The sequence below is a fragment of the Carassius carassius genome, chromosome 46, assembly GCF_963082965.1.
Source record: "Carassius carassius chromosome 46, fCarCar2.1, whole genome shotgun sequence".
Taxonomy (NCBI): Eukaryota; Metazoa; Chordata; class Actinopteri; order Cypriniformes; family Cyprinidae; genus Carassius; species Carassius carassius.
The window spans coordinates 17,499,448-17,525,926 of NC_081800.1; the positions used below are offsets into that span (position 1 = coordinate 17,499,448).

Consider the following 26,479-nt stretch of genomic DNA (forward strand, 5'->3'; position numbering starts at 1 on the left):
GATAATAATAAGAAATATTTATTTAGCACCGAATCAAAGTATTAGATACAATTCTGAACAATCACGTGACACTGAATACTGGAGTGATGACTGCTGAAAATTCAGCTTTGACATCACAGGAATAAATGGCTTTTTTTAATATATTAAAATAGAGAGAACTGTTTTATAAATTGTAATACTGACTACTACTTTACCGTTTACTCTTTTTATCAAATAAATGCAGCCTTCAGACTTTCCGAATATTAACCTTAACTTTCGAACTGTAATGTATTTGAAAGTCCACGGGGTCTAAAGTGCCTGGAGTTGATGAAACTAGTCACAGGCCTGAAATCTGACATGGGAAAAATGCTTCACAATGGGCCATATTTTGTGTTATAGTGTGTTTATATAGAGTGTGTTTATGTATAAGACAGATTTATTTAGTTTTCCCTCTGCTGTGTCCTTTCAGTTATTCCCGACTTAATTCCTCTTCCCCCTCTCTCTCTCTTTCTTCCCTCTATCTATCTGTACAGACTCCTACTCAGCCGCTGGCAGTGAGGGCAGTATCTCCACCTCGGTGGCCTCTCTCCCGCCCCAGGCTTCGGGCAGTTCAGCCCCAAACTCCCCAAGCTCCCGTCGCTCTGTCAGCACCCTGAAGAAATGGCTGACCAATCCAGTACGTAAGCTGAGCGCCGGGGCGACCGGAACGGCCAAGGGAGAGCGGCAGGTCCGCAGACTGGAGGGCAAACCCCCACCTCCACCCGCCAGGAGCAGCCAAGACCTGGGCAGCCCACAGACAGAGGAGCAGTTCACCATCCTGCCAGTCATAGACAAAGAGCTGGTGAGAAAAACTGTTTGATGTGTATTATTTTCGAAAGTAATGACTTAATAAATGTTATCTGCTACTTTAACATCCGTGGTGTGAACATCCCCTTTTCTCATAAAACTAGAAGGATTCGTAAAAATATATCTTTATCGTTATCATTATCCTTGGTATGAACGGAAAAACATTTCCATTACTTGAAATAAACTTTCAATACTAAATATGAAATATTAAAACAAGAATTAGATTTTAGCTAGTCGCCAAGGCAGCATTTCTCATTTTCATTTAGTTTAACTTAAGTAATAAAACTAAAGTAACTAAACTCAAATTTTAATTAAAACTAAATAGCATAAAATGTATAATTAAAAAAATATTTAAAAACTATAACTCAACAAAATGACTAAAACTTTAGCTAAAATTTGTTAAAAAGAGAAAATAAATAATATAAAAATAAAACCAAATTCAAAATATTATCAAAACTATAATACGAAAATAACACTATGATAAAAAAAAATAACATTTACACAACAATGCAGACTCAATATTTTTCATAAACAGTAACAATACGCCTTTTTGTGTTTAATCTATCTCTCACAGAAAACATCAGCTAATATCACAGTGCAAGTATTGCTCTGTTTTTCATTACGGCCGTGTGAATTGCAACACACTGTGCAGCCAACTGCTCACTAGAGCCCTGTGGTTCGCCTCTGTCTGAATGAACTGTTCAGTGTGACCTTGAGTCGCTGTGACCCTATAACACACTCACTTGTCATAGTAACACAGATAGAGGAATTATGGGTCAGCTTTATTATGACCTGAGTATTGATGTTTGTGAAAGACCGTGAAGGTTGTGGTTCCTGGTTCTTTTTAAGCATTATTGTGTGTGTGTTTGTGTGTGTGTGTGTGTGTGTGTGTGTGTGTAGGAGTGGAGAGATGGCCTGCCTGCTCTTGATGACTGCGATCCAGGTGTCCAGGAGTCCTACAGCTGCCATTCAGACTCTCCACAGGGATCCACCACATTAGGACAAACACAAGTAAGTCAGATTGACAGAATCAGACTTTTGGATTCATTTTGAATCTTTTTTAAAACCATACAATTACTTTTTTATAATTTTTATGTCAAGCGTTTTGCTTGAAAAGTTAAGTCATTTTATCCTTTTTTTTTTTTTGGCAGACACCTTTATATATGTGACCCTGGACCACAAAACCTTAAGTGTCAATTTTTCAAAACTGAAATGTATACATCGTCTGAAATCTGAACAAATAAGCTTTCCATTGATGTATGGTTTGTTAGGATAGGACAATATTTGGCCAAGGTACAACTATTTGAAAATCTGGAATCTGAGGGTGCAAAAAGAAAAGAAAAACGATACTGAGAAAATTGCCTTTAATGTTGTCCAAATGAAGTTCTTAGCAATGAATATTATTAATCAAAAATTAAGTTTTGATATATTTATGGTAGGAAATTTACAAAATATCTTCATGGAACATGATCTATACTTAATATCCTAATGATTTTTGGCAAAAAAGAAAAATCTATAATTTTGATCCATCCACCCACTCCAGTTATTTAATGTTTTGTGGTTCAGGGTCACAAATATAGCGCTTTGTACAGTACAATATAGATTGTTTCAAAGCAGTGTCATGGTAATAAACAGAAAGGTAACAGAACTAATGACAAATTATTCAGCTCATGTCAGATTGATCTTGACTCTTTTAAGTTCAATTACAGTATCGATGTTGCAAAATTCATCAGTTATGACAAATTCAATTCAGCTCTAAAGCAGCTCTACGAAAGACAACAATATCATTGTCAAGCTCAATTCAGTTCAAGTTTTAAAAAAGTGTGCATGTGCTCACTCTTTAAATGTGATGTTTAAAGAATTAATTTAAAAATGATATAATTCAGATATTTTTATTTATTTCAATGCTTTTTGGGGTCACTGTAGGTGTGATCAAGTATCTGGTTTACCCGCTTCTTCATGTTACTCAAATTAAACATTTAAACATCAGAATTTCAGACTTCATATATTGTCCATCAAAAGTCTCTAAGCATGGCGTCTGAAGCTGAGGCAACTATACAGAGTCTCTTAGTAAGAATGACTATGGGAAAGAGAAAACATGTAAGGAGGTTATAAGGGACATAGGGGCTTTCTGTCAGCTTGCACACGGGAGTTTGATGTGTTTCCATCCACACTGAGGGTGAGAGAGGCCAGATGGTCATTTGACTGGTGGGTCATTTGTTTCCAGGCTCTATCCCACAGGTTGAACCTTTAAAAGTGAAAACACACATTGATAAAACACACTTCTTCGTATGTTCTTCTTGTAAAGTGGGGTCCAAAAGACTTCTATTTTGTATTTTCTATTTCAATACATTTTTATATAACAAATTACTCTGCCATTTAAAAGAGGTCATTAAGTTTTTTATATGTCTTTTATGCATACCCAGGCCGAATTTATTTATTTAAAATACAGTAAAAATGCAATATAGTGAAATGTTGTTGCAAATTAAATGAACTGTTTTCTATTTTAATATATTTTAAAATTGTATTTACTCCTGTGATGCCAACGCTGATTCTTGAACTGATTTGCCACTTAAAAACATTTCTTATTATTATCAATGTTGAAAACAGTTGTGCTGCTTAATATTTTTGTGGAAACCGTTTTCAGGATTCTTTGATGAATAAGTTGAAAAAAGTTCAAAAGAACATAATTTCTTTTACTAGAACATTTACTGTAGAACTAAAAAGCTTTTTCAGTATTATACACTTATTTACTGTCCCTTTTGATCAATGATAATGCATCCTTCTTAAATAATAATTTGAATTTTTTAAACATCAACATAATAATTTCATTGAAAATTAAACTGGAGCATTAACATGAATCTCCTTTTTGCATCCTCTTCTTTCTAGTGCTAAATTAATCTCAGATTTTCAATGTGTTCTTACATTATCTACCCTGCTGTATATTTTTGCATGTGCATGTACACTATCTGAGCCAGAACACATAAATTAATACAAAACACTGTGCACAACACACACACACACACACACACACAGACAATCACAATAGCCAGAAGAGAGTGAAAGTACATCCAAATTGATGGTTAAATGCGGTAACATTTATCATTCTATTCCATCATTCCATCAGAAGGTGAGTGATGAAAGGTAATTATGACCAGGTGCAAAACAAAGATCTCAAGCACTGTGATTATAATCGGAAATGAATTTATTATAGAAACAGCTTGAACTCTAGACATGTGAGATATACTATTCTAGTCTTTTCAAATTACACTACTTTATGTTCTGTAAGATTTATTTTTCTTTTGAAAGATGTCCGTTATGCTCACCAAGTCTGCATTTTTTTAAAAATTAAAAATACAGTAAAAACTGTAGATGTTTGAAATACTATTACAATTTACAATGGAGGTTTTCTATTTGAATATATTTTTAATGAAATTTATTCCTGTGATGGTATTGGAATTTTCTTCAGTGTCACATGATGCTTCAGAAATCATTCTAATATGTTGATTTGCTGCTCAAGAAACATTTATTATTGTTATAAATGTTGGAAAAAGTGCTGTATTATATTTTTGTGCCAAACCGTAATACAGTGGCCAAAAGTGAGTTTATTATAAGTAATTTCACCCCCCCCCCCCCCCCCCCCCAAAATATGTAAAATGTTTACATATTGTTTCAGGGACAACAAAATAAACATTTTGCAGTTTATATTGGGTTTAAATACTTGGTATTGGTGTTCCTGCCTCTCTCCATGGTGAGGCTGAGGTGTAGTTTATTTCAGTCATTTCTTTCTGCTGACAACCTCCTTTGTACCTGATACAGAAACATTTGCTGTGGGGATCCAGCGTGAGTTTATTATTTGTTGGCTAATGGAAAATTCCTGAATGAATATGTAAGCACTCCTCGGATCCGGCCTGTCTCCCGGACAGAGGAACGCAGCACATGTTTATCAAACTGGCTGTTTTGTTTTATTCCCCAGACAAATGGAGGTCTGACACAGCACTTTGAACGAGGAACCACTGATGATATAACTATAACTCGAGTCCCTGCATACCCTATATAAAAAGCAGGGGAAAAGAAGGTTGGATTACCTCGCTCTGCTCGAGCTAACTTTAACAATTTCCTCTAGACAACAACTAATATGATCTTGCTCTTTATTAAAGGTCCACGTAAAGTCTCTGGGCTTCTTGGTGGAAAGCAAGCTGGGCAGATAAAAAAGGGTAAAGTGTAAGAGTGGGGGTTCTCCTGTTGGCTGTGCCAAAAAAACATCTGGAAATGATCTGAGCAGACCTGTGAGCCAGGCAGGAGTAATCACACTACTCTAAAACACACAAACACCACCCGCACCAGAAAACAACACAACAGTGTAATACAATACTCAGACAGGCTTGACGGCACGAACACATGAGCAAAGTGTGGGGCGTAAGGCTGGACTACAACACAGCACAATGGAGCAATACAACACATTATACACATAATTTACACAACCGTTCAGTCAGTAAGTTTGGATTTTATTCTTTAAAGAAACTAATATTTTTGTTCAGCCAGGACAATAAGCAGCACAACTGTTTTCATCATTGATAATAATCTTTCTTTGCCATCAAATCAGCATAATTTTGCTTTGCCGCCACAGAAATATATACTTTTTTTTATATCAATAGAAATAAAATCTTACTTTTTCATGCAACTCCAATGAATGATGACTGAAGCTTGTATGCTTCAAAAAGAATGCAAAGAATCATAAAAGTGTTTTGACTCAAATACTGCATATTTCAGATCCTCAAAAGCCATGCTGTAGCTTTGTGTGTGAAACATTCTGAAATTTAGATGTTAATTACAGAAGTGTTAACTGCTGCAACTGAATCTTTGATTCAGTGAATTAAACTCAAAAGCCAATTTTTAAATTTAGACTGGTTTTGTGAACTGATTCATTGAAAGATCTGACTCAAAAGAAACTTTGTTCACAATTTGCTACTCTCATGAATGTAGCAAGGAGATCTAGAACAGATATCAAAGTTTTCAGTGCGTAATGGCTAAATTTTCTGTCCCTCTTTCCAACAAAGCAATTGTCTGGCTTCAGAAGACTTGGAATTGGTAGTTTTGTGTCCTCCTTGAAGATCTGAATAATCTGGCCCTTTTTATTGTACCTGAATGGAAAAGAGCAACCATTACATATTATACAAAACATCTATTTTTGTGTTCGGAAGAAAGAAAATCACATACAGTACAGACCAAAAGTTTGGACACACCTTCTCATTCAAAGAGTTTTCTTTATTTTCATGACTATGAAAATTGTAGATTCACACTGAAGGCATCAAAACTATGAATTAACACATGTGGAATTATATACATAACAAAAGTGTGAAACAACTGAAAATATGTCATATTCTAGGTTCTTGAAAGTAGCCACCTTTTGCTTTGATTACTGCTTTGCACACTCTTGGCATTCTCTTGATGAGCTTCAAGAGGTAGTCACCTGAAATGGTCTTCCAACAGTCTTGAAGGAGTTCCCCGAGAGATGCTTAGCACTTGTTGGCCCTTTTGCCTTCTGTCTGCGGTCCAGCTCACCCCTAAACCATCTCGATTGGGTTCAGGTCCGGTGACTGTGGAGGCCAGGTCATCTGGCGCAGCACCCCATCACTCTCCTTCTTGGTCAAATAGCCCTTGATGCCTTCAGTGTGACTCTACAATTTTCGTAGTCATGAAAATGAAGAAAACTCTTTGATTGAGAAGGTGTGTCCAAACTTTTGGTCTGTACTTTATATGGAGCGACATGAGGGTGAATAAATAATGCAAGGAACTTACGTTCATTGTAATCCACATCATTTTAGAATAGATTGTGCCATATTTTTCTCACACACAACACAATAACACCTTTATAAGCAAAGGAATTGCTTTGTAAATCTCCTGTAAACAAACAAACTAGAAAAAAAGATAAAATAAATGGACAGAGATATGCTCATCCTCACAAGCTCTGATTATAGGATTCCTTGCTTTGAGGAGGATATGTGATGTTAGTGGTATTGTGTGTATGGAGAGAGAAAGAGCGAGATACTGTGGTCCTGAGAATGAAGATAAAGTGAATCTTCGCAGGTGACTGTGACGTTAACCAAGCAGATTAACAGCTTTGGTCAAAGAGCAGATCTTATCTGGCTTTTAGTGCATTTAAGAAGCAGGGAAACACAATAAATTGGAGTAATTGTTTTTTTTTTGTTGTTGTTGTTTGTAGAGATATTTTGATTCTAACAAAATGGTAATATGTCTGTTGATGTACACAATCACCATTGATTTTGTCAAACAGCAGTTGTGATGCATAATATGTTAGATGACAAATGCCAAGCCCATTGTGTGTGTGGTGCAGTTTTGCCTATATTCTGGGAACCAGATTGCTAAATTAATATGCTAAATAATTTCTGTAAGGGATAGTTCCTCCAAAAATTTTAATTAATTCACCCACATGTCATGCCAAACCAGTGTAATTTTATTATAATTTATATATTATTATTCTATTTATTTACCTTTTGTTTTTAGTTATTTTGTTATGTGCATTTGTCATTTTTATTATATTTTGATTAACCTTTAATTAATTAAAAAAAAAAAAACTTTTTTACAAACGTTTGTACTTTTAGTAATTCAACTAAATTTTCATTTAGTTGCCAAGGCTAAGTATGCAAAGTTTTTCATCTAACATTATATTTCATTTATTTTAAGTTTTTCCAGTAAATAAAAAAAAGTAAACGTTTTAATTTATATATAGCAACACTGTTCCAAATCCAATCCTGTATGAAAGTCAAACTTTTTGACCATATGGTGAAAGCTAATGGTCACCAAAGCTGTTTTATGGAACAAAAAATCATATTTGTTCAATTTTAAATCACTTGTAAGTGTGGAAAATATCTGAGTGATTTTAGCACAATGCTATGTGGTTGCATATAATGCAGTCCCATTTTATTTTTCATTAGCAAAAATCATTGTTAAAAAGTTGTAAAAGAATTTGAAAGGATTTGACATATCACAAATGATTTGGGAAAAGATACTTTTCAGATTTATTGATGCTTTGTAAAAATCCTTAACAAGCATGACTACTACTAAAAAACTGTGAGGGACATGACAAAGTGTGAGGATTTGTAGCAGAGTTTATGTCCTAGTTTTACCTTTGGTGCAGTTAACAAACACATTAACAAAGACAGGACGTCTTCAGACTTCCTCTTTCCTCTCAAATATTGAACAACTTGGGGGCTGTATGCACATCTATCATCTACTTAAACAATGGTCCATGTCAACCAAAACAATCTGATGAGAGTTACTGTGAGAAAATTATGAATTCATGGGGTCAGTGTCATTGAGAGTCAGGGTAGTACATCTAATCTGTCTCGTTGGTGTCATGATTATTGATAAGTGCTGAATTCCTCTCATCATTCAGTCACTGTCACCAGCAGACCTTACAACAGCTCATATCTTCCCAATCCGCTCTCTTTCCTCTGTATTATTCCTCTCTGTCCCTGCAGCCATCCCTGGAGTGAATGACATTTTAGCATTATGTCTCATCTCTTTTCACAGTTATCCTCCTCTGTGTCTGCAGATTATCCAGTGCACCAGCCTACAGGCTGATGACATTTGCTCTGTGATGATGGATGACAACTCCAGCCAATCATCAGCCACTATAGACAGCGAAGAAGATCGGAAGAGTGCCTTAGAAAAAAGCATGTGTGTGAGAAATCTCCTTTATTAGCAACTTGTGTTAAGTAACATAGGAAATCCTTATTTTAGACTGCTTATGTAACAGAAATGCTTAATTTAAATCATTTTGACGTGGTATTACTTTGAGATTTCAGTTGCAGTATTTAACAGAGCAGGCATCAGATGTTCATACAGTACAGACCAAAAGTTTGGACACACCTTCTCATTCAAAGAGTTTTCTTTATTTTCATAACTATGAAAATTGTAGAGTCACACTGAAGGCATCAAGGGCTATTTGACCAAGAAGGAGAGTGATGGGGTGCTGCGCCAGATGACTTGGCCTCCACAGTCACTGGACCTGAACTCAATCGAGATGGTTTAGGGGTGAGCTGGACCGCAGACAGAAGGCAAAAGGGCCAACAAGTGCTAAGCATCTCTTGGGGAACTCCTTCAAGACTGTTGGAAGACCATTTCAGGTGACTACCTCTTGAAGCTAATCAAGAGAATGCCAAGAGTGTGCAAAGCAGTAATCAAAGCAAAAGGTGGCTACTTTGAAGAACCTAGAATATGACATATTTTCATTTTTTTCACACTTTTTTTTATGTATATAATTCCATATATAATTCCACATGTGTTCATTCATAGTTTTGATGCCTTCAGTGTGAATCTACAATTTTCATAGTCATGAAAATAAAGAAAACTCTTTGAATGAGAAGGTGTGTCCAAACTTTTGGTCTGTACTGTACGCATTCATGAGAGAGAGGCATTCCAGCAGTAACGTAGGACATGCTATGCCTGTCTCCTCTTGGCATATATCGAAATTCTCCAACATTTTTCATCACAAATCCTCATTTTTTACTTCTAATTAGTGACTGGTGTTTTGTTTTGCTCTCTTCTGTGCTTCCATGTTTGTCACTTCTCACCTGAACTACGCCTACGCCCTTCGTTCACATGAGCGCGTGTACATCAGTTACAAATCTTGAAAGAGCCAGGATTTTTTTTTTTATATAACTCCAGTTGTATTCATCTGAAAGAAGAAAGTCATATACACTTAGGATGGCATGAGGTTGAGTAAATAATGGGGTCATTTTTATACTTGGGGGGACTATCCCTTTAAGCCAGTCGGTGGTTGTTAACAAGCTGGTAGACTGGCAGGCTGGTCCTAACAGTTTAAAGTTGCCAGACTAGTTTTTTGAATCATGGTAGTTGAAGGATAATGATCATCTTGGGCCATCTAATGACACAATTCGATCCACTATTACCAACCAGCTAGCAACTAGCTACCAAATGGTCAAAATCACATTGTCAAACCTTTTATGTCCAACATAATAGCGTTTAGACCAGATAGTCAGCTAAAAAAACAGCTGTTATCAGTCTTATAAGAAACATGTTATCCGCCGGCCATAAGTGGTCAAACATGCTAGCTTGTAGACCAGCTAAAGATCATCTTAAAACGGCTAAAGATAACTATAGATAAGCTAATAACCTTCTTAGATGAGCTAATTATCATCTTGGACCACCTAATGGACCACCTTTACCAGCTGGCCATAACAGGTTTTTGGAACATGGTAGTTGGCAGCATCTTAACCAACTAAAGATAATCTTAGACCAGATAATGACCATCTTAGATGAGCCAGTGATCAGCTGTGACCAGCTACTGACCATCTTAACTAGCCAGAAACCAGCTACCAGCTGGCCATATATAAAATAAGACAGCTGCTAGACCAGCTAAAGATCATCTTAACCAGCTAAAGATAATCTTAGAAGAGCTAATGACTAGCTTGGACCAACTAGCTAGAAACAGATGCCAGTTGGCCATACAGGTTAAACTGTTTTTTGGATCCAGCTAAACATAATCTTAGTCCAGCTAATGACCATCTTGGACCAGCTAATGACTTTATTAACTAGCTAAAGACTAGCTAAAGATCATCTTAATCCAGGTAAAGATAATCTTGATTACTGTTTTAGATAAAATAATAACCAATGGCCATCTTAGTGTAGCTAGAAAACAGCTACTATGTTCTACAACACAGCTACCATCATAAACTTGATTTTCCAGCAGGGATATTCACACGTTTCAATATAAAGCGGCCCTTCATGTGGTCTACAATTAGCTCCCAGATTATTAATGTGCTGTGACAGTCAGAACCCTGCTAATATTACACCCTGTATTACTCACAGCATATTGTTAATGTATTGAATGACTTGATGAAATCAATGAAGGGTGACCTCCTTTCTTCTGCAGGTATGTTCTGAACGAGTTGATAGAGACAGAAAAGCTGTATGTAGCTGATCTAGGACTTATTGTGGAGGTGAGCTTAAAATATCTATCAACAAATCCCATGTGGATTTGATCAACTCTGTTATGGAATGCTATCAGTTTTCCTGTAATCTTAGAATGACTCAAGTGCATTTCAGAGCATTTAATCACCGTAGAATTAGATTTGATGCATCAACTGACCTGAATTCCACCTAGCTGTAATACTGATCACAGTATAAATCAAAGTAATAGTGCCTGGATTTAAAAAATTTGGAATATGCTGATCTACATTTTTTATGAGAGTGATCACAGTTGAAATGCCTCAGATTTAATAATAAAAGAGTGTTTTTATGGGTCTTGAGCTGTGGAAGTTCATCATGTTCTGTCTCTCAAAGGGCTACATGGCCACTATGAATGCAAAAGGAGTTCCAGAAGATATGAAAGGAAAAGACAAAATAGTATTCGGGAATATTCATCAGATCTACGACTGGCATAGAGAGTAGGTTTATCTGTGTTTGTGTGTGTGTGTATATATATATCACAAATCTGATAAGACTTTCAGCATATTTCAGAATATTCCAAAACCTTGAAATTAGTTTAGACTAAATTGTCCTTGCAATTTATTTTTGGGGAAAATCTGTGGAATTTAATGCATGCAGATTCCATATGGTTCTGCTGACGACTTATGGTGGGCTGAATGTCTGATTCTCCCCTCTGTTCTGATCTCAGTTATTTCCTGGGTGAGCTGGAGAAATGTGTGGCTGAACCGGAACGACTGGCCCAACTTTTTATCAAACATGTAAGTCTGTCTATTATTCTGTCTTTCATCTGTCTCTCTGTTTCTAGCAGGGTTGAGCAGAACTTCTGAGTAAACAGTGCTGAGAAAACAAAGTGGTTTTTAACATGCACGCCCGTTTTTAACACCCCATTTATTCTCCCATCATCCCACTCTATTTCTGTCCCCCCTCACCCTCACACACCCTGTTACTGATACAGCCCATTTGAGGCTGTGTGTTTGCTTGTGTTGTGTCCATTGGCTCACAACCACAAGGGAGGAAGAGGCGGGAAAATAAGAGGAGGAACAACAACCATAGCTACGCCTTTTGATAACTGATGCATTACACACCGTGCTATTTCAGGAGTTCAGTCCTACGCTATGGACATACACACATAAGTACACTATACAAATCCTGGCACCCACAGGTGTACGCGTTAAAAACTAAAATGTGAGGATTTACAGTTGTGGAAGTACTTTGCAGTAATTTGTTAAAAGCTACCACATGCTGTGATACAAGTTTTGGTGATTAATCAAAGTGTTTTGTTTAAATTAAAAGCACTGAGTTACTGTACAAATTGGCGTTTGTCAGTGTTTGACCTTTGGGTGATAACTTAAAAAGACTTGAAGGGACTTAAACTTATAACAAAAATCTAAAGGTTCAGTCAAACTGTGAAACAAGCATAGTGGGAAATTGGATGGTAATGAGAAACAGTAATGGAGGGTGAGTGAGGGACAGACTTTTTCCTTTCACAAACAAGACCTTCCCCCATCTCTCTCTCTAATTTCCTCAGCTTCTGCTCTCACCCCCTATTTTAACTCATACCCTACATAACAAAGTTGTTAGACACCAAAGTTATGTCAGGACTTTCCAACTTCCAGTCATTGATGTGTAACGTAGATAAATTAAGACAATGGGTTGCAAAATCCTTCAGCTGGACTTCAACAGTCTTATAAGGACATGTCACTGCACCGGAAAAAACAACAATCTGAATTAGTATGTTTTGCTGTTTTCCAGTAAAAAATAACAAAACAAATAACACAAATTACAAAATACCTGAAGCAAAATTTTGAGTCAACAATTTTGATTCATTATTATTATCCTAGTTTTAAGCATAAATGAAGCAAATTAGTGAGTTTATGCAGTAGTTATCATGAGCTTATAATAAACTTTTTTTTTTTAAATGCATTATATACTGTAAATTTCAAATTAATCAATTTAATTTGTAAATATCCCATTGTTCTTTTGTAATTTGTGTTCACTCATAATTTTTGCGTTCATTCATAAGACATTAATATAATAAGGAGTGAATAACCTGTGTTCTCTTCCACCCTCAATACCATGACTGAAAAGTTTTTCCCTTGCGTTTTTAAAAAGTTTCACATATACATGTCAATGTTTCCAAAACGATTTGTTTACACACATCTGTGAAAACAGCCAAAATGCTGTATTATAAATGCCATGCCAGTAGTTGGCGCTGTCACCGTGTAGGGAAGTGACGATTATATGTTGTATATGATGCATCTCTGCTGTTGGTTGTAATATTGGTGAAGTAAATCCACACATTAGCAAACTCTTGAGCAGCAACAACAGTACCTTGTACTCCACCATTGTTGTTAATGTTTTTTTTACGCTTACCTTTAAAATCGACATGTACTACACATGCACGTGACGTCACCGTTTTCAAAGATTCCCATTGTGGGTGTTTACGCGGAAAATATAACGCACAATTTATTGCACTTTGAAACCTGTTTTCAAAAATATGCGTTTTCAGTCCCCAAAACACTGTTGTTGTGTAAACGAACAGACAAAATGCATAAAAGTTTCCCGTTTTGGGCTGAAAATGTAGTTGTGTAAAAGGCCCCTGAGATGAGACCTTTGAGCAAGGCACTGAACCCCCTACTGCTCTCCAAGCAATATGGATTCCCACTGCTGTGTGTGTGTGTGTAATAAATGCAGAGCGCAAATTCCGATTATCGGTCACCATACTTTACCACACTTCACTTAAAACATTTCTGATAATAAATCTTATCATGTTTTAAAGATGTAAAGAACAAAAATCCTGATTATGAAATGAATTTTGTGCAGTGTCAATATGAGTCTTTTACAATTTGTTGTCAGAACCATTCATGCCTTGACGTCTACCCAGTTGGCCTGTCTCTAGGCAACTCATTCCGTGTGTATGAGTGTTTATTTCTGTGGGTGTGCTAGGTAGTGTCCAGTTGTAACGTCCTTCTACTTGAATGCAGTGTGTGTGTGTGTGTGTGTGAGAGAGAATGGGCTCTGATTACTTTGCCGATAATTGGGCTGAATTATGTATGGCCTTCTGCTCATGCTCCTCCATAAGAGTTGTGTAATCTCTCTCTCTCTCTCTCTCTCTCTCTCTCTCTCTCTCTCTATGCATCACAGTACAGTATTCTGTTCTTATACTGTAGGCAGTTTCAGGTTCAAACTTACTTAAACACTTACAGCAGCTTGAATGTTTCCATTGAATCACCTCTCGTGATACCCACTGCTCCCTGTCTCTCTCTAGCTGTGTTTACGAGTAGGATCAGGAAAGAAGAATTAAGACAAGATAACCTAACATTAGTGACCAATTTATTAATTCTCAATAAATGTATCTTTTTTTTTTTTTAAACATCTTTGATGTATTTCCATAACAGTTACAGTTTCTTCTCATTGGCAACATATACTTTACTAATAGGATTTTTGGACATTGGATTGTACTTTAATGGGTGTATATATAGTAAACATTGTCCCCCCCAAATAAATACTTTCGGACACTTAAGGCACACTTACAAATATCTGAATGTAATTAGATTAAATAAAAATTTCAAACTAAATGTTTTCTTTTAGTGGCGGTATGAAGTTTCTATTTCTATATATTGTTTTATAATTGAAACACAATTTTTTCTTTTGTGAATTGTTTTGTTTGAAAAGGTCTGTAAGATATTTCTTAAAAAAAAAAAAAAAATAATAATACAATTAAAATTCACACATTTTAATGTGGCTTAAATGTCCAAAGTCTTCTTATGCAACTACTTCTACTTGGTATAAATAAACTAAACAAAATATATAAATATTACTTAATATAAGTAAATACTTCACTCTACAACTACTCTACTGAGCTAATTCAATCTGTCCTCTCTGTTTGTACAAACCACAGGAAAGACGGCTTCACATGTATGTGGTATATTGCCAGAACAAACCTAAGTCTGAGCACATCGTGTCAGAATACATCGAGACCTACTTTGAGGTAAGTGCATGTGAAGTGCAACTACACAAACACATGCATACACACTAGTGGAATCCTCAAAGATGCTCCAGTTAAGCGAGAGGGACTGTTTTGCCGCGCAAGCCCATCTGTGTTCATATCTCAAGGCAGACATTCTCGCTCTCTTTCCATTTGCACTATGTGTGTGTAATAATCGTCCAGGCAGCATGAAGGCCCCGACTGATCCATCAATTCTTGGAACAGACAAAACAGGAACATGCTTGACACTTAATGTATTTTTCTCAGTGCTGTGCCAAAACATTTAGAGGTTTGATAGCTGGCATTACTTTAGGTTTTATAGATTGAGATTGTAGGTCATTATGAGATAATGGATCATGTGAAGTGTTTGGCTATGTTTGACCAGCACGTCAGTACATAAGCTACATGCATACTTTGCAGTATGTTCTGTGTAATGCTACTATATATATATATGGTAGCTAGGCAACATGCACTGAATTTAGTTTCACATACTAAAATAAATATATATCTATTTTTTTAGTATGTGAAATCAAATTCATTGCATGTTACCTAGCTACCATTTTTTCTTTTTAATAATTTGTTTTAAAACCCGATTTTGGTCTAAATTTTGGCAGTCAGATCATATGGTGTGTCAAGATTGTTAAAAGTATAAAATATGAATTGCAATAAGCTTTATTTGCATACTTTCACTAATGAAATAGAACGTATGGGTACACCATTTTATACTGTACACAGTATTCATACTGAAGAAAAATAAACAATGCTGGCTTTCTCTCTTTCTGCATTAAGGAACAAGTCAAATAAGGTGAATGTTTGTGTGTGTTTGTGTGCAGGAGCTGAAACAGCAGCTGGGTCACCGGCTGCAGCTGAATGACCTGCTCATCAAACCTGTGCAGAGGATCATGAAGTACCAGCTGCTTCTGAAGGTGAAACAAGCACACATCACACACATTCTTGTGCACTAGTTGCTCCTACAATTAAGAGTTTTGTGGACCATGTCTAAGCAATTCCACATTCATAAATAAAACTAGAACATCAACTTATTCTCAAAATATTGATGGAGATGTATTTGATTTTAAGAGTGAAAATATCCTTAGCCACACTTTGTATGTTGACAATTTCATTTAAATTATTTTCAATATTTGTTATATATTCTAATACTCAGAAATAATTCTAATATGCTGATTTGGTGCTTGAGAAATATTTAATATTATTATTAATAAAAAAAACAGATGTGCAGTTTTTTTGTTTATTTTTTTATTTTATTTTTTGTGGAAACCATGATGCATTTAGTTATTTTTAGGATTCTTTGATGTATAGAAAGTTCAAAGAACAGCTTTATTTTAAAATATTTTTTAACACTATAAAATGTCTTTTTAAAGTGTCTACTGTCACTTTTGAACAATTTAATGTGTCCTTGCTGAATAAAAGTATTAATTTCTTATTTAAAAAATTTTTTTTTGACTCCAAACTATTATTATATTATATACTATACTATTATATATGTATTGTTGTATTTTGCTCTGTTTGGGAATGACAACATATCTGAAATCAATATGGAATAATAATAGTAAAATGTTGCCAATTGTCGTACCATTAAATTGAACTGAAATCTCGATGGTTTTTCTTGGCTGCTTTATAATTGTAGAGTCACCCACATACATTTCTTCTAATGTTCAAGTATCTTCCAGTTTACTAAAATACAAAATACACTTAATTAGTTTCCACACACAAAAAGCCATTAGTACAAGTAGGACCTGATGCTAAAATAGAACATTCCAGAGCTCACGCTGTGTGTCTTGCTTCAGGATTTCCTCAAGTACTACACAAAGGCTGGGATGGACACTGAAGAGCTGGAGGTATGAGACACCGTAATTATTATGCAAGTTTTATTTCTCAAGACCAGAAAGACATAATCCCACCAAGGAACATTGTGTGATTCATTGACCATGCCAGCATGTTTTTTTTTCTTTAGTGTCAGTTTGAGACAGAAATCAGTAATACTGTACTTGCTCATAGGCTTTAGTAAGAAACTGAGGTCAGTTTCCACACATATCTCTTTCTTGTATTCTGTCCTTCTACATCTTAATCTCTGTCTTTCATTCACTCTGTAACAGAAAGCAGTGGAGGTGATGTGTTTTGTTCCGAAGCGCTGCAATGACATGATGAACGTGGGTCGGCTGCAAGGCTTTGAGGTATGGCGCCATACGCAGGCTGTGGTTTAAAGCTGTCGGTCTGTGGAAATACTAGGAGGGTCTATGATCCCCTGAAGCAGGGCTTTTCAAAAATGGGTCTGCAAGAAAAATTTACTAATTTTATTTTAATCATAACATATATATATGATGGATCATATATATGTTGTTTTATTATTCCTTTTTTTTCATAAAAACAATTCTGAAAAAAAAAAATGTATCACAGTTTCCATTTATTCAGAAACATTTATCTATTTTCATTTCAATGTAGCATTTACATATGATTTTGCCTATATATTTTTTTCTCTTGCTTTTAGCTTGTGCCCTGGTTTGATAATTTTTAATTTTTTTTTGTAAAGCTTCTCTGGAATGATATTTATTATAAATTTTTTTAAAGCAAATACTATTGGGTAAAGAAAAAAATATACTAGATAAACAGCTAATGCAGGTTAAATATTTTCCAGATCTTTTCATATTTTGTTTAGGCTTTTTATGTACAGTGACATCCAAAATCCAACAAAAAGGTTTTGAAGTAACATGATGTCTTCTTGTTGTCTTGTTTTCAAGAAGTGTATGTAATAGTAATAACACACACACACACTGACACACAATGGTTTCCATGTTTTATGGGGTCATTCCAGAGGTGTAATGGTTTTTATCCAGTACAAACTATTTTCTATACCCTTAAACATGCTCCTCAGACAAATCTTTTTGCTATTTTAGATTTTCAAAAAACTTAATTCTGTATGATTTATAAGCTGTTTTCTTCATGACAACCAAAAAATGTCCCCACAAGGTAAAACAATTCTGGTATTACTATCCTTGTGTGGATATTTGGTCCCCATAACATAGGGAATACCAGGTACACACACACACACACACACACACACATACAGTTAGCTGTGCTTATATTTTAAAAAGGGGGTTCCCTTCAGATGGGTATCATCATATTTGAGGGTCCAAAAGGGTTTGAAAACTCTTGCCCTAAAACCACATTTTCACTTTTTATAAGGGGAAGATCACAGCACAAGGAAAACTTCTCCAACAAGACACGTTCTCAGTCACAGAACAGGACAGCAGCATTCTTTCCCGTGCTAAAGAGAGACGGGTCTTCCTATTTGAACAGCTTGTCATCTTCAGTGAGCCAATAGACAGGAAAAAAGGATTCTCTCTACCTGGATATATTTTTAAGAACAGTATTAAGGTGAGATTCCCCTTTTATTATTTTCCTATACTTTGTTGTTATCAGGAAGTTACTATCTATTACTACTTAGTTACTACTTAGTACTACTTAGTACTAAGTTACTACTAACTATTATCATGTAAGGTTTCTGTATTATGCAGTATGTTTGCTTCTCCTTTCAGATAAGTTGTCTGGGTTTGGAGGCGTGTGTAGATGGTGACCCGAATCGCTTTGCCCTGACGTCTCGGGGGGCTGATGGCAGCACGGTCCGTTTTGTCTTGCACTCTTTATCGCAGGACATCTGTAAGGCTTGGGTCAGCGACGTGAGCCAAATACTGGAGACCCAACGCAATTTCCTGAATGGTGAGACCTTAAAAGTTTCCTCAGCTATTACTGAAAGAAATATAAACTTTAGTCAAAGTAGCTGCCATATTCAAATGACATGATCATAAAGGTATGAAGGATATAAGGACAGTATGTTCAAGGTTCCTTAGTATCAAGCACTGAATGTCAAAATATTGAAAATTCAACTTCACAAATTTCCAGTGGACAAAACGCTGGTTGTGAAGAACAGTGCATCTGTCCTTCAAAATGTTTTTGTTTGTGTCAAATTAAATATGACTATCAGTTTTGTTTTGTGTGTGTTCCAGCCCTGCAGTCACCCATAGAGTACCAGAGAAGGGAGAGCAAGAGCAACAGTTTGGGCCGTAGCATGAAGCCTCCACTGGCAGCAGTTGCTGGTCTGAGGCCCCATTCCTCAGCATCTATCGACCGACACAGACTGCCCTGCCTGCACTCCTGTAACACATCTTTGCCCTCTCTGTACCTGCCCAGCCAGGTCGCCACTGATGACCACTTACAGCCAGAGGTGAGAGAGTTCAATCAAAGTTTGCTTATTTAGTGTGCTCATTCACATTTTCAATCAGACCAAGGCTGAATTCCAGTTTGCTTCCAAAGTAAGGTTTAAGTGCATCCCAAATCATAGTATACTTTACTTAATGGTGTACTGTTTTGTGGTGTTTAGTGTATAAATATACATATATATACATACATACATATACATATATACATGTGTGTGTGTGTGTGTGGTGTGTGTGTGGTGTGTGTGGTGTGTGTGTGTGTGTGTGTGTGGACCACACACACACACATGGTGTGGTTTCCTGGACCAGAAAACCATTTTAAGTTGCTGGGTATATTTGTAGAAATAGCCAAAAATACATTATATGGCTCAAAATTATTGATTTTTCTTTTATGCCAAAAGTCAGTAGATCATGTTCCATGAAGATATTTAGTAAATTTCCTACTGTAAATATATTTACATTACATTTACATTTAGTCATTTAGCAGACGCTTTTATCCAAAGCGACTTACAAATGGGGACAATGGAAGCAATCAAAAACAACAAAAGAGCAATGATATATAAGTGCTTTAACAAGTCTCTGTTAGCTTAAACCCAGTACACATAGCAAGGGCTTTTAAATAATATAATAATAAAAAAAACAGATAGAATAGAAAAAGAATAGAGCAAGCTAGTGTTAGATGTCTTTTTTATATCAAAACTTATTTGATTGGTAATATGCATTGCTAAGAACTTAATTTGGACAATTTTAAAGTATATTTTCTCAATATTTAGATTTAATTTTTTTGCACCCTCAGATTCCAGATATTCAAATAGTTGTATCTCAGCTGAGCCGAATATTGTCCGATCTTAATAAACCCTTCATCAATGGAGAGCTTATTTATTCAGCTTTCAGATCATGTATAAATCTCAATTTCGAATAATTGATCTCATGTTGTAAATGGATATAAATACCCTTGTTATTTCTTGTAATTTTGTGACTGCTGTTTCTCTCTGATGTTTACAGTTAACACAGCGCTGTCCAGTGGACTCCAGACTGAATTCCCAGACAGTGTCTCCAACTCAAGTGCAGCTGGCCTTCTCTGAAGAACCGTCATTCTCCCAGGCACCTCTAAACTGCCAGACAGTCTCCAACGGGCTTTGTTCCTCTAGCGCACAAGCCTCACAGGTACTGTGCACAATATTCTCGCTTGAATTAGGTGTGCTCAGAATGAGCTTGGTGATTCGTTAAGCATCCGATAAAGAATAAGATGCCCCCTGCTGGTGAATTGTAGACATTCAATAACAAAAAATAAACTTGGCCCTATTTGCAGGACAGGTTCAGTGTCTAAAAAAGCTCTGGATTTATGTGATTTAATACAACTTGTTTCGATATAAATTCTATTAGTAAAAAATGTACTTATTTCATTAGAAATAGTGCATAATCTTAAATATTTCTTATTCGCTTCATCTCACAACATCTTTAATCTCATGCTTTACTGAGGTTTTTCCTATTCTGATACAGCAGCCTATTAAAACATACCTCTCCGTATACAACAGCATCTAGTCCCGAATGAGCTTTGATGACAGCTCAACAATAGTTGTGTGTGAAATAGCTGTTTATCTTCTTTACTCAGGCCTGTGAGCAACAGACCTTTACAAACAGGAAGGAGACAGGTTGAGAGAAGGAAGTAACAGATCCCTATCAAAAGCCTGATTGTTCTTGCAGGCTGTTGGATCCGACTGGTGTTGGTTCCAATTGCTGTTTTGACTTCATTTCCCATGCATTTAAAACCAGCATTGCTAAGTTAATCTTAATAATAGTTTATCTCCCGTATCTAAATATGAAATTATCTAATTTAAATTAATGATTGCATTTCTTTAGGCTCTATTTATTTTATCAAGGAAAAAACAGGGGTTTCTTAGGATATGCTTTTATTAGGATTTTGATTGTTATTTGTATTCTTATACTGAAGGTGAGAAATGAGTCAAGTACAGGTGATACCAAGGAAGCATAAGATCCAGTGGCGGCTCTAAGACAAATTTTACTAGAGGGGCCAAGGAGGGGCCAGAGTTTAACCAGAGGGGCACATTAAAAATGGCAACATATTTTATTTAAATGTAATGCAAATAAATACAAAAAGTAATTCTTGAAAAAATCTACACAGTAATTTTACACAATCTAAACATGTTAATAAAAACAAATTACTATTAGTACTCTTATAAAATTCAATCAGGCAATCATACATTTCACAATTTAATATTTATATATGAATGTCAAGAATTCAGAAGTGTATATATTTATAATGCTTACACTACACTACACTACACAGAAATAATATACAATTAAATTATGCTTATTTTAAATGTATTGTGCAGGCTAAAAATATAATAAGCTTTTAATAATCTTTCAGTTGCGCAAAACCGACTAAGCTCACAAAGTGATTTTAAAAGTTTACGGCTTTTAAAACGTCTGTGATCTAACAGGCACAAGCGAGTCTTTTAAAAACAGCAACAAACATAAAATACAAATACACAAAATAAAGTCATTTTATGCAAATCCACAGCCTGTTTATCTACAGATCAAGCATTATAATGTGAGTATATAATATTGGAGAGAGTTTTACCATGCATCCTGCTGTAAATGGACGAGGTGCGCGCTATTTGAATACTGATTGAATGGAGAATGATTGACAGCCGCAGAGGAGGTAAAACAAGGTTTACGTAAACTTTAATTTAATGATGTAAATAGTCTCCTGTCCATAACATTAAGCTATGGAATTGCTTCAGATGACTTTGAGAAATTATAATCAGACCCAAGTCACCCAAACTGATGTGAAAAAAAAGGAAGGCGCCAAAAAGCGTGATGTTTGCATCCCTGAATATGATTAAGTTCCTAAGTGTTTGGGTGCGCTGCACTAATTTACCCGTGTAGAACTTTGCGTCACATTAGTTCCGCTTTTGGCGCTCGCGTGTACAGTCGTGGCCAAAATAAACTGCTTTTAGATCTTTGTTTCAGTTGTTTCTGTGATGTACTGAAATATAATTGCAAGCACTTCATATGTTTCAAAGGCTTTTATCGACAATTACATGACATTTATGCAAAGAGTCAGTATTTGCAGTGTTGGCCCTTCTTTTTCAGGACCTCTGCAATTCGACTAGGCATGCTCTCAATCAACTTCTGGGCCAAATCCTGACTGATAGCAACCCATTCTTTCATAATCACTTCTTGGAGTTTGTCAGAATTAGTGGGTTTTTGTTTGTCCACCCGCCTCTTGAGGATTGACCACAAGTTCTCAATGGGATTAAGATCTGGGGAGTTTCCAGGCCATGGACCCAAAATTTCAACATTCTGGTCCCCGAGCCACTTAGTTATCACTTTTGCCTTATGGCACGGTGCTCCATCGTGCTGGAAAATGCATTGTTCTTCACCAAACTGTTGTTGGATTGTTGGAAGAAGTTGCTGTTGGAGGGTGTTTTGGTACCATTCTTTATTCATGGCTGTGTTTTTGGGCAGAATTGTGAGTGAGCCCACTCCCTTGGATGAGAAGCAACCCCACACATGAATGGTGTCAGGATGCTTTACTGTTGGCATGACACAGGACTGATGGTAGCGCTCACCTTTTCTTCTCCGGACAAGCCTTTTTCCAGATGCCCCAAACAATCGAAAAGGGGCTTCATCGGAGAATATGACTTTTCCCCAGTCCTCAGCAGTCCATTCACTATACTCACTATATAGCAGAAGATCAATCTGTCCCTGATGTTTTTTTTGGAGAGAACTGGCTTCTTTGCTGCCCTTCTTGACACCAGGCCATCTTCCAAAAGTCTTGGCCTCACTGTGCGTGCAGATGCGCTCACACCTGCCTGCTGCCATTCCTGAGCAAGCTCTGCACTGGTGGCACTCCGATCCCGCAGCTGAATCCTCTTTAGGAGACGATCCTGACGCTTGCTGGACTTTCTTGGACGCCCTGAAGCCTTCTTTACAAGAATTGAACCTCTTTCCTCGAAGTTCTTGATGATCCTATAAATTGTTGATTTAGGTGCAATCTTAGTAGCCACAATATCCTTGCCTGTGAAGCCATTTTTATGCAACGCAATGATGGCTGCACGCGTTTCTTTGCAGGTCACCATGGTTAACAATGGAAGAACAATGATTTCAAGCATCACCCTCCTTTTAACATGTCAAGTCTGCCATTCTAACCCAATCAGCCTGACATAATGATCTCCAGCCTTGTGCTCGTCAACATTCTCACCTGAGTTAACAAGACGATTACTGAAATGATCTCAGCAGGTCCTTTAATGACAGCAATGAAATGCAGTGGAAAGGTTTTTTTGGGATCAAGTTAATTTTCATGGCAAAGAAGGACTATGCAATTCATCTGATCACTCTTCATAACATTCTGGAATATATGCAAATTGCTATTATAAAAACTTAAGCAGCAACTTTTCCAATTTCCAATATTTATGTAATTCTCAAAATGTTTGGCCACGACTGTAAAATCCATAGACAGTAAAAGAAAATCATATTACTTTTTTTTCAGCACGGGGGTGGCCAAAGGGGTGGCCAAAGGGGTGGCCAGGGACATGTCTACAGAGGCACGGGCCTCCCTAGGCCTCCATGTAGAACCACCACTGATAAGATCTTTGGGGTTTATAATAAGTGTGAAAAGCTTTCAAAGTTTCTGTACAGAACCAAAACCAGAAGGCATAAGACAACAACACATCTGTCTCTCTTGTATCTAATAAAGATTCTTGAGCTGACAGGAGTGTTAAACAATATGTCGTCATTGCTGAAACTCTGTTGTGACAATTTTCAGTCATGCCTATTTTAGTCATGTCATAAACCGTGTAACAACCATATTACTCTTAATATCCTGGGCTGCTTCTGGTAATTAAGACTCTTCAGCTATTTTTAGACTTGCGCTAGGCTTGTGACAGCTCATTATTCTCTGCTTGGGGAATAGACAAGAATTTCTTTGCTGTCACGCATCACAAACCTTTATATATTCATGAATGAAGATTTCACAAGAAATGTCTGGGGAAAATTGTGAATCCTATTGAAGCCTATGAGAGATAAAAAAGTAAATAAAAGGTTACTGAGACTTTATGTATCTCACGTGCAACTTAATGCAAATAAAAAATGTCATTTTTTATAATTGTGATTTTGTAGCTCACGGTTGTGATTTTTCTTTCTCATAATTGTGGCTTTTATGTTCACAAAAACAGGCTTCTATAGAATCATGATGTTAATTATATGCTGTTAAGAAAAATGAACCATCTGTGTTTTTTTCTCTATCGTGTCCCAGAGCTCAGGAGAGGGTGTCCGCAGATCTTCACCCAGAGAGGGACGTGTTGCTGTTCCTAGTCCCTCCTCCACTCTTCAGCGCTCCAGTAACTTAGCCCAGCTTGATGAGGATGACCTGTGAATGGAAATGCCCCTGAATACGATGTTTGCACCAGAGCATGCCACAGTCTGGACTTTATTCACGTCTGTTATCTTGTGGTATTCATCCTAAACCTGTGATGCGAATGACCTAGTGACTTTTTTTATTGTTTTATATAATTTCTCTTTTTGTTGTTGTTGTAGTTGTCTTTTAAAGTTATGTTTTGTTCAAAGGAGAATCAACCATTCCTATATTGGGAGGTCACTGGAGCAGGAACCAGAATAAACCTTTATTTGAGGGTGTGAGGGTGCGACTGGGCAAGCGTGCGTGCATGTATGTATGAATGTATATTTGTGTGCTAAATTCTTCATCCTTGCAAAAATGCTGAACGTTTTCCATCAGATGCATTTTGCAGAGAACATACTGTATTATTATAAACATATAAGGGTCCTTAGTGGGCTCTTGCTGGATTTTAAAGTTTTGGCACTATTGGTGCCTCTTTACAAAAGCTGTCTTTCTGTCTCCCATCTATGTTGGAAGCTCTTTTGGGCTGCGTAAACTCTAATGACGGAGCTAAGGGGAAACAGACTCTAAATGCAGCTAATTTATACGTACCGTAGTTAGAAGAATGATCTGTGCATGGAGACACGGACGCTTGGCTCTCTCTTCGCTAACTGGGTGTTTGAATTCTCGAAGATCAATCAGTCAACTCTGTTGTAGTGGACAATGAATGACACTGCTTGCAGAGCTTCATATTAACACTCCACAACTACAGGAGGACACACAATGAGCATCTGCCTTGTTGAGCAGGAGGACTTGCTCAAGGGAAGGACTGAAAGATGGACCACAGTCGTTACGGCAGAAGAATGTGCAGTATAAAAGTAGTAATCTGTGGTTAAATGACTCTTTTTAGCTTCTGCCGCCCCTCCTTGTGTAATGCACACTGTTTGGATTAATCTGCAGGTCTTTTCATACAAATGAAGGTTTCTGAATTATTAGAGGATGATGATAATAACAATACTACTACTACTACTACTACTAATAATAATAAGTATTATTATTTAAAATTAATGAAGGCCAAAGGTAAAATGTTATATCATTTTGTGCCAAAGCCAGGTGCCAGTACCCTTTACACAAAAACATTAAGCCTATAATGTAATTCAGTTCATTTATAGACCACTTGAAAACAAGCTAAAACACTTGTTTAAGTTTGGGGAAAATGTTCTAAAGATGCTAAAGCTAAAGATGTCAGATTTTATTTTCAAAACTGTTCAAAAAGAATTTTTGGTTTATTGGTTATTGTGTTTTGTGCAGTCATATTATTGTTCTTTTTAAAGCAAAGTATTTGTTAATGACAAACCAAATCATTCGTTATAAAAAGGACTGGCATTGTAAATCAAGTCTGAAACATACAGTTTGTCATAAAATGTTAGATTTCTCACCAAAGAAGGGATGGTATGTGTTTGGTTTTTGATGTTGAAATAATCAAAAAGCACTTTCACTCGGTTTAGCTCATTGCACATTCTTTCCAACAGATGGAGCCAGAGGACTCTAGCGCTGTAAACACAACCAATCAGTCTTTTCCACAGATCAGTTTAAAACTTTAAATGCAGAACTCTGTACCAAAGCTCATATGCTTTACTGTCAGCATGTTTCAGATGCATTCGCATAAATATCCTTAAAATGATTGTAACAATCTTCTCTTGCCTTGATGTAATATTAAAATCAGCAGAAATCGAGTAATTTGACAGCCCTGTATAAACTGAAAGCTTTTTCTCTACCGCCTTTCCACAAACGTGGATTTGAATCTTACATTGTTGCATGCTTTTCTGAAGAACACCTCTAAATGATGACGGAAATGATGTAGAGAAAGAATTGGACATTATCTATGTCTATATGACAAACCCTATAATTGTATTATATCAAATTAAACTGGTTCCTTTTGGAACACAAGAGTGTTTTGGAACACAGTGTCTCCTTTTCTGCTGTATTCATGGACGTTTGCTGTGTGGTGTCATTGAGGATGTGTATTCGTGGAATAGGGGAGACTGGGGCTAGTTGTCAATCTTAAAAAAAATTATTATATGATTA

General features: G+C 36.4%; 1 protein-coding gene across 3 annotated transcripts in view; it reads left to right on the forward strand.

Moving 5' to 3' along the window:
- The window catches only part of LOC132128871 (rho guanine nucleotide exchange factor 25-like), a 76,962-nt gene extending 50,604 nt beyond the window's left edge, over positions 1 to 26,358 (forward strand). For all 3 annotated transcript variants that reach the window (XM_059540248.1, XM_059540249.1, XM_059540250.1), the window contains 15 exons: positions 513 to 820; positions 1,726 to 1,836; positions 8,405 to 8,529; positions 10,748 to 10,814; positions 11,158 to 11,261; positions 11,492 to 11,561; positions 14,705 to 14,794; positions 15,625 to 15,717; positions 16,600 to 16,650; positions 16,909 to 16,986; positions 17,996 to 18,187; positions 18,349 to 18,529; positions 18,817 to 19,034; positions 20,032 to 20,193; positions 24,311 to 26,358. In XM_059540248.1, the coding sequence (XP_059396231.1) occupies positions 513 to 820; positions 1,726 to 1,836; positions 8,405 to 8,529; positions 10,748 to 10,814; positions 11,158 to 11,261; positions 11,492 to 11,561; positions 14,705 to 14,794; positions 15,625 to 15,717; positions 16,600 to 16,650; positions 16,909 to 16,986; positions 17,996 to 18,187; positions 18,349 to 18,529; positions 18,817 to 19,034; positions 20,032 to 20,193; positions 24,311 to 24,430 (1,970 nt within the window). In that variant the 3' untranslated portion in view covers positions 24,431 to 26,358. The remainder of the gene's footprint in view (positions 1 to 512; positions 821 to 1,725; positions 1,837 to 8,404; positions 8,530 to 10,747; positions 10,815 to 11,157; positions 11,262 to 11,491; positions 11,562 to 14,704; positions 14,795 to 15,624; positions 15,718 to 16,599; positions 16,651 to 16,908; positions 16,987 to 17,995; positions 18,188 to 18,348; positions 18,530 to 18,816; positions 19,035 to 20,031; positions 20,194 to 24,310) is intronic.
- The last annotated feature ends 121 nt before the right edge of the window (positions 26,359 to 26,479 follow it).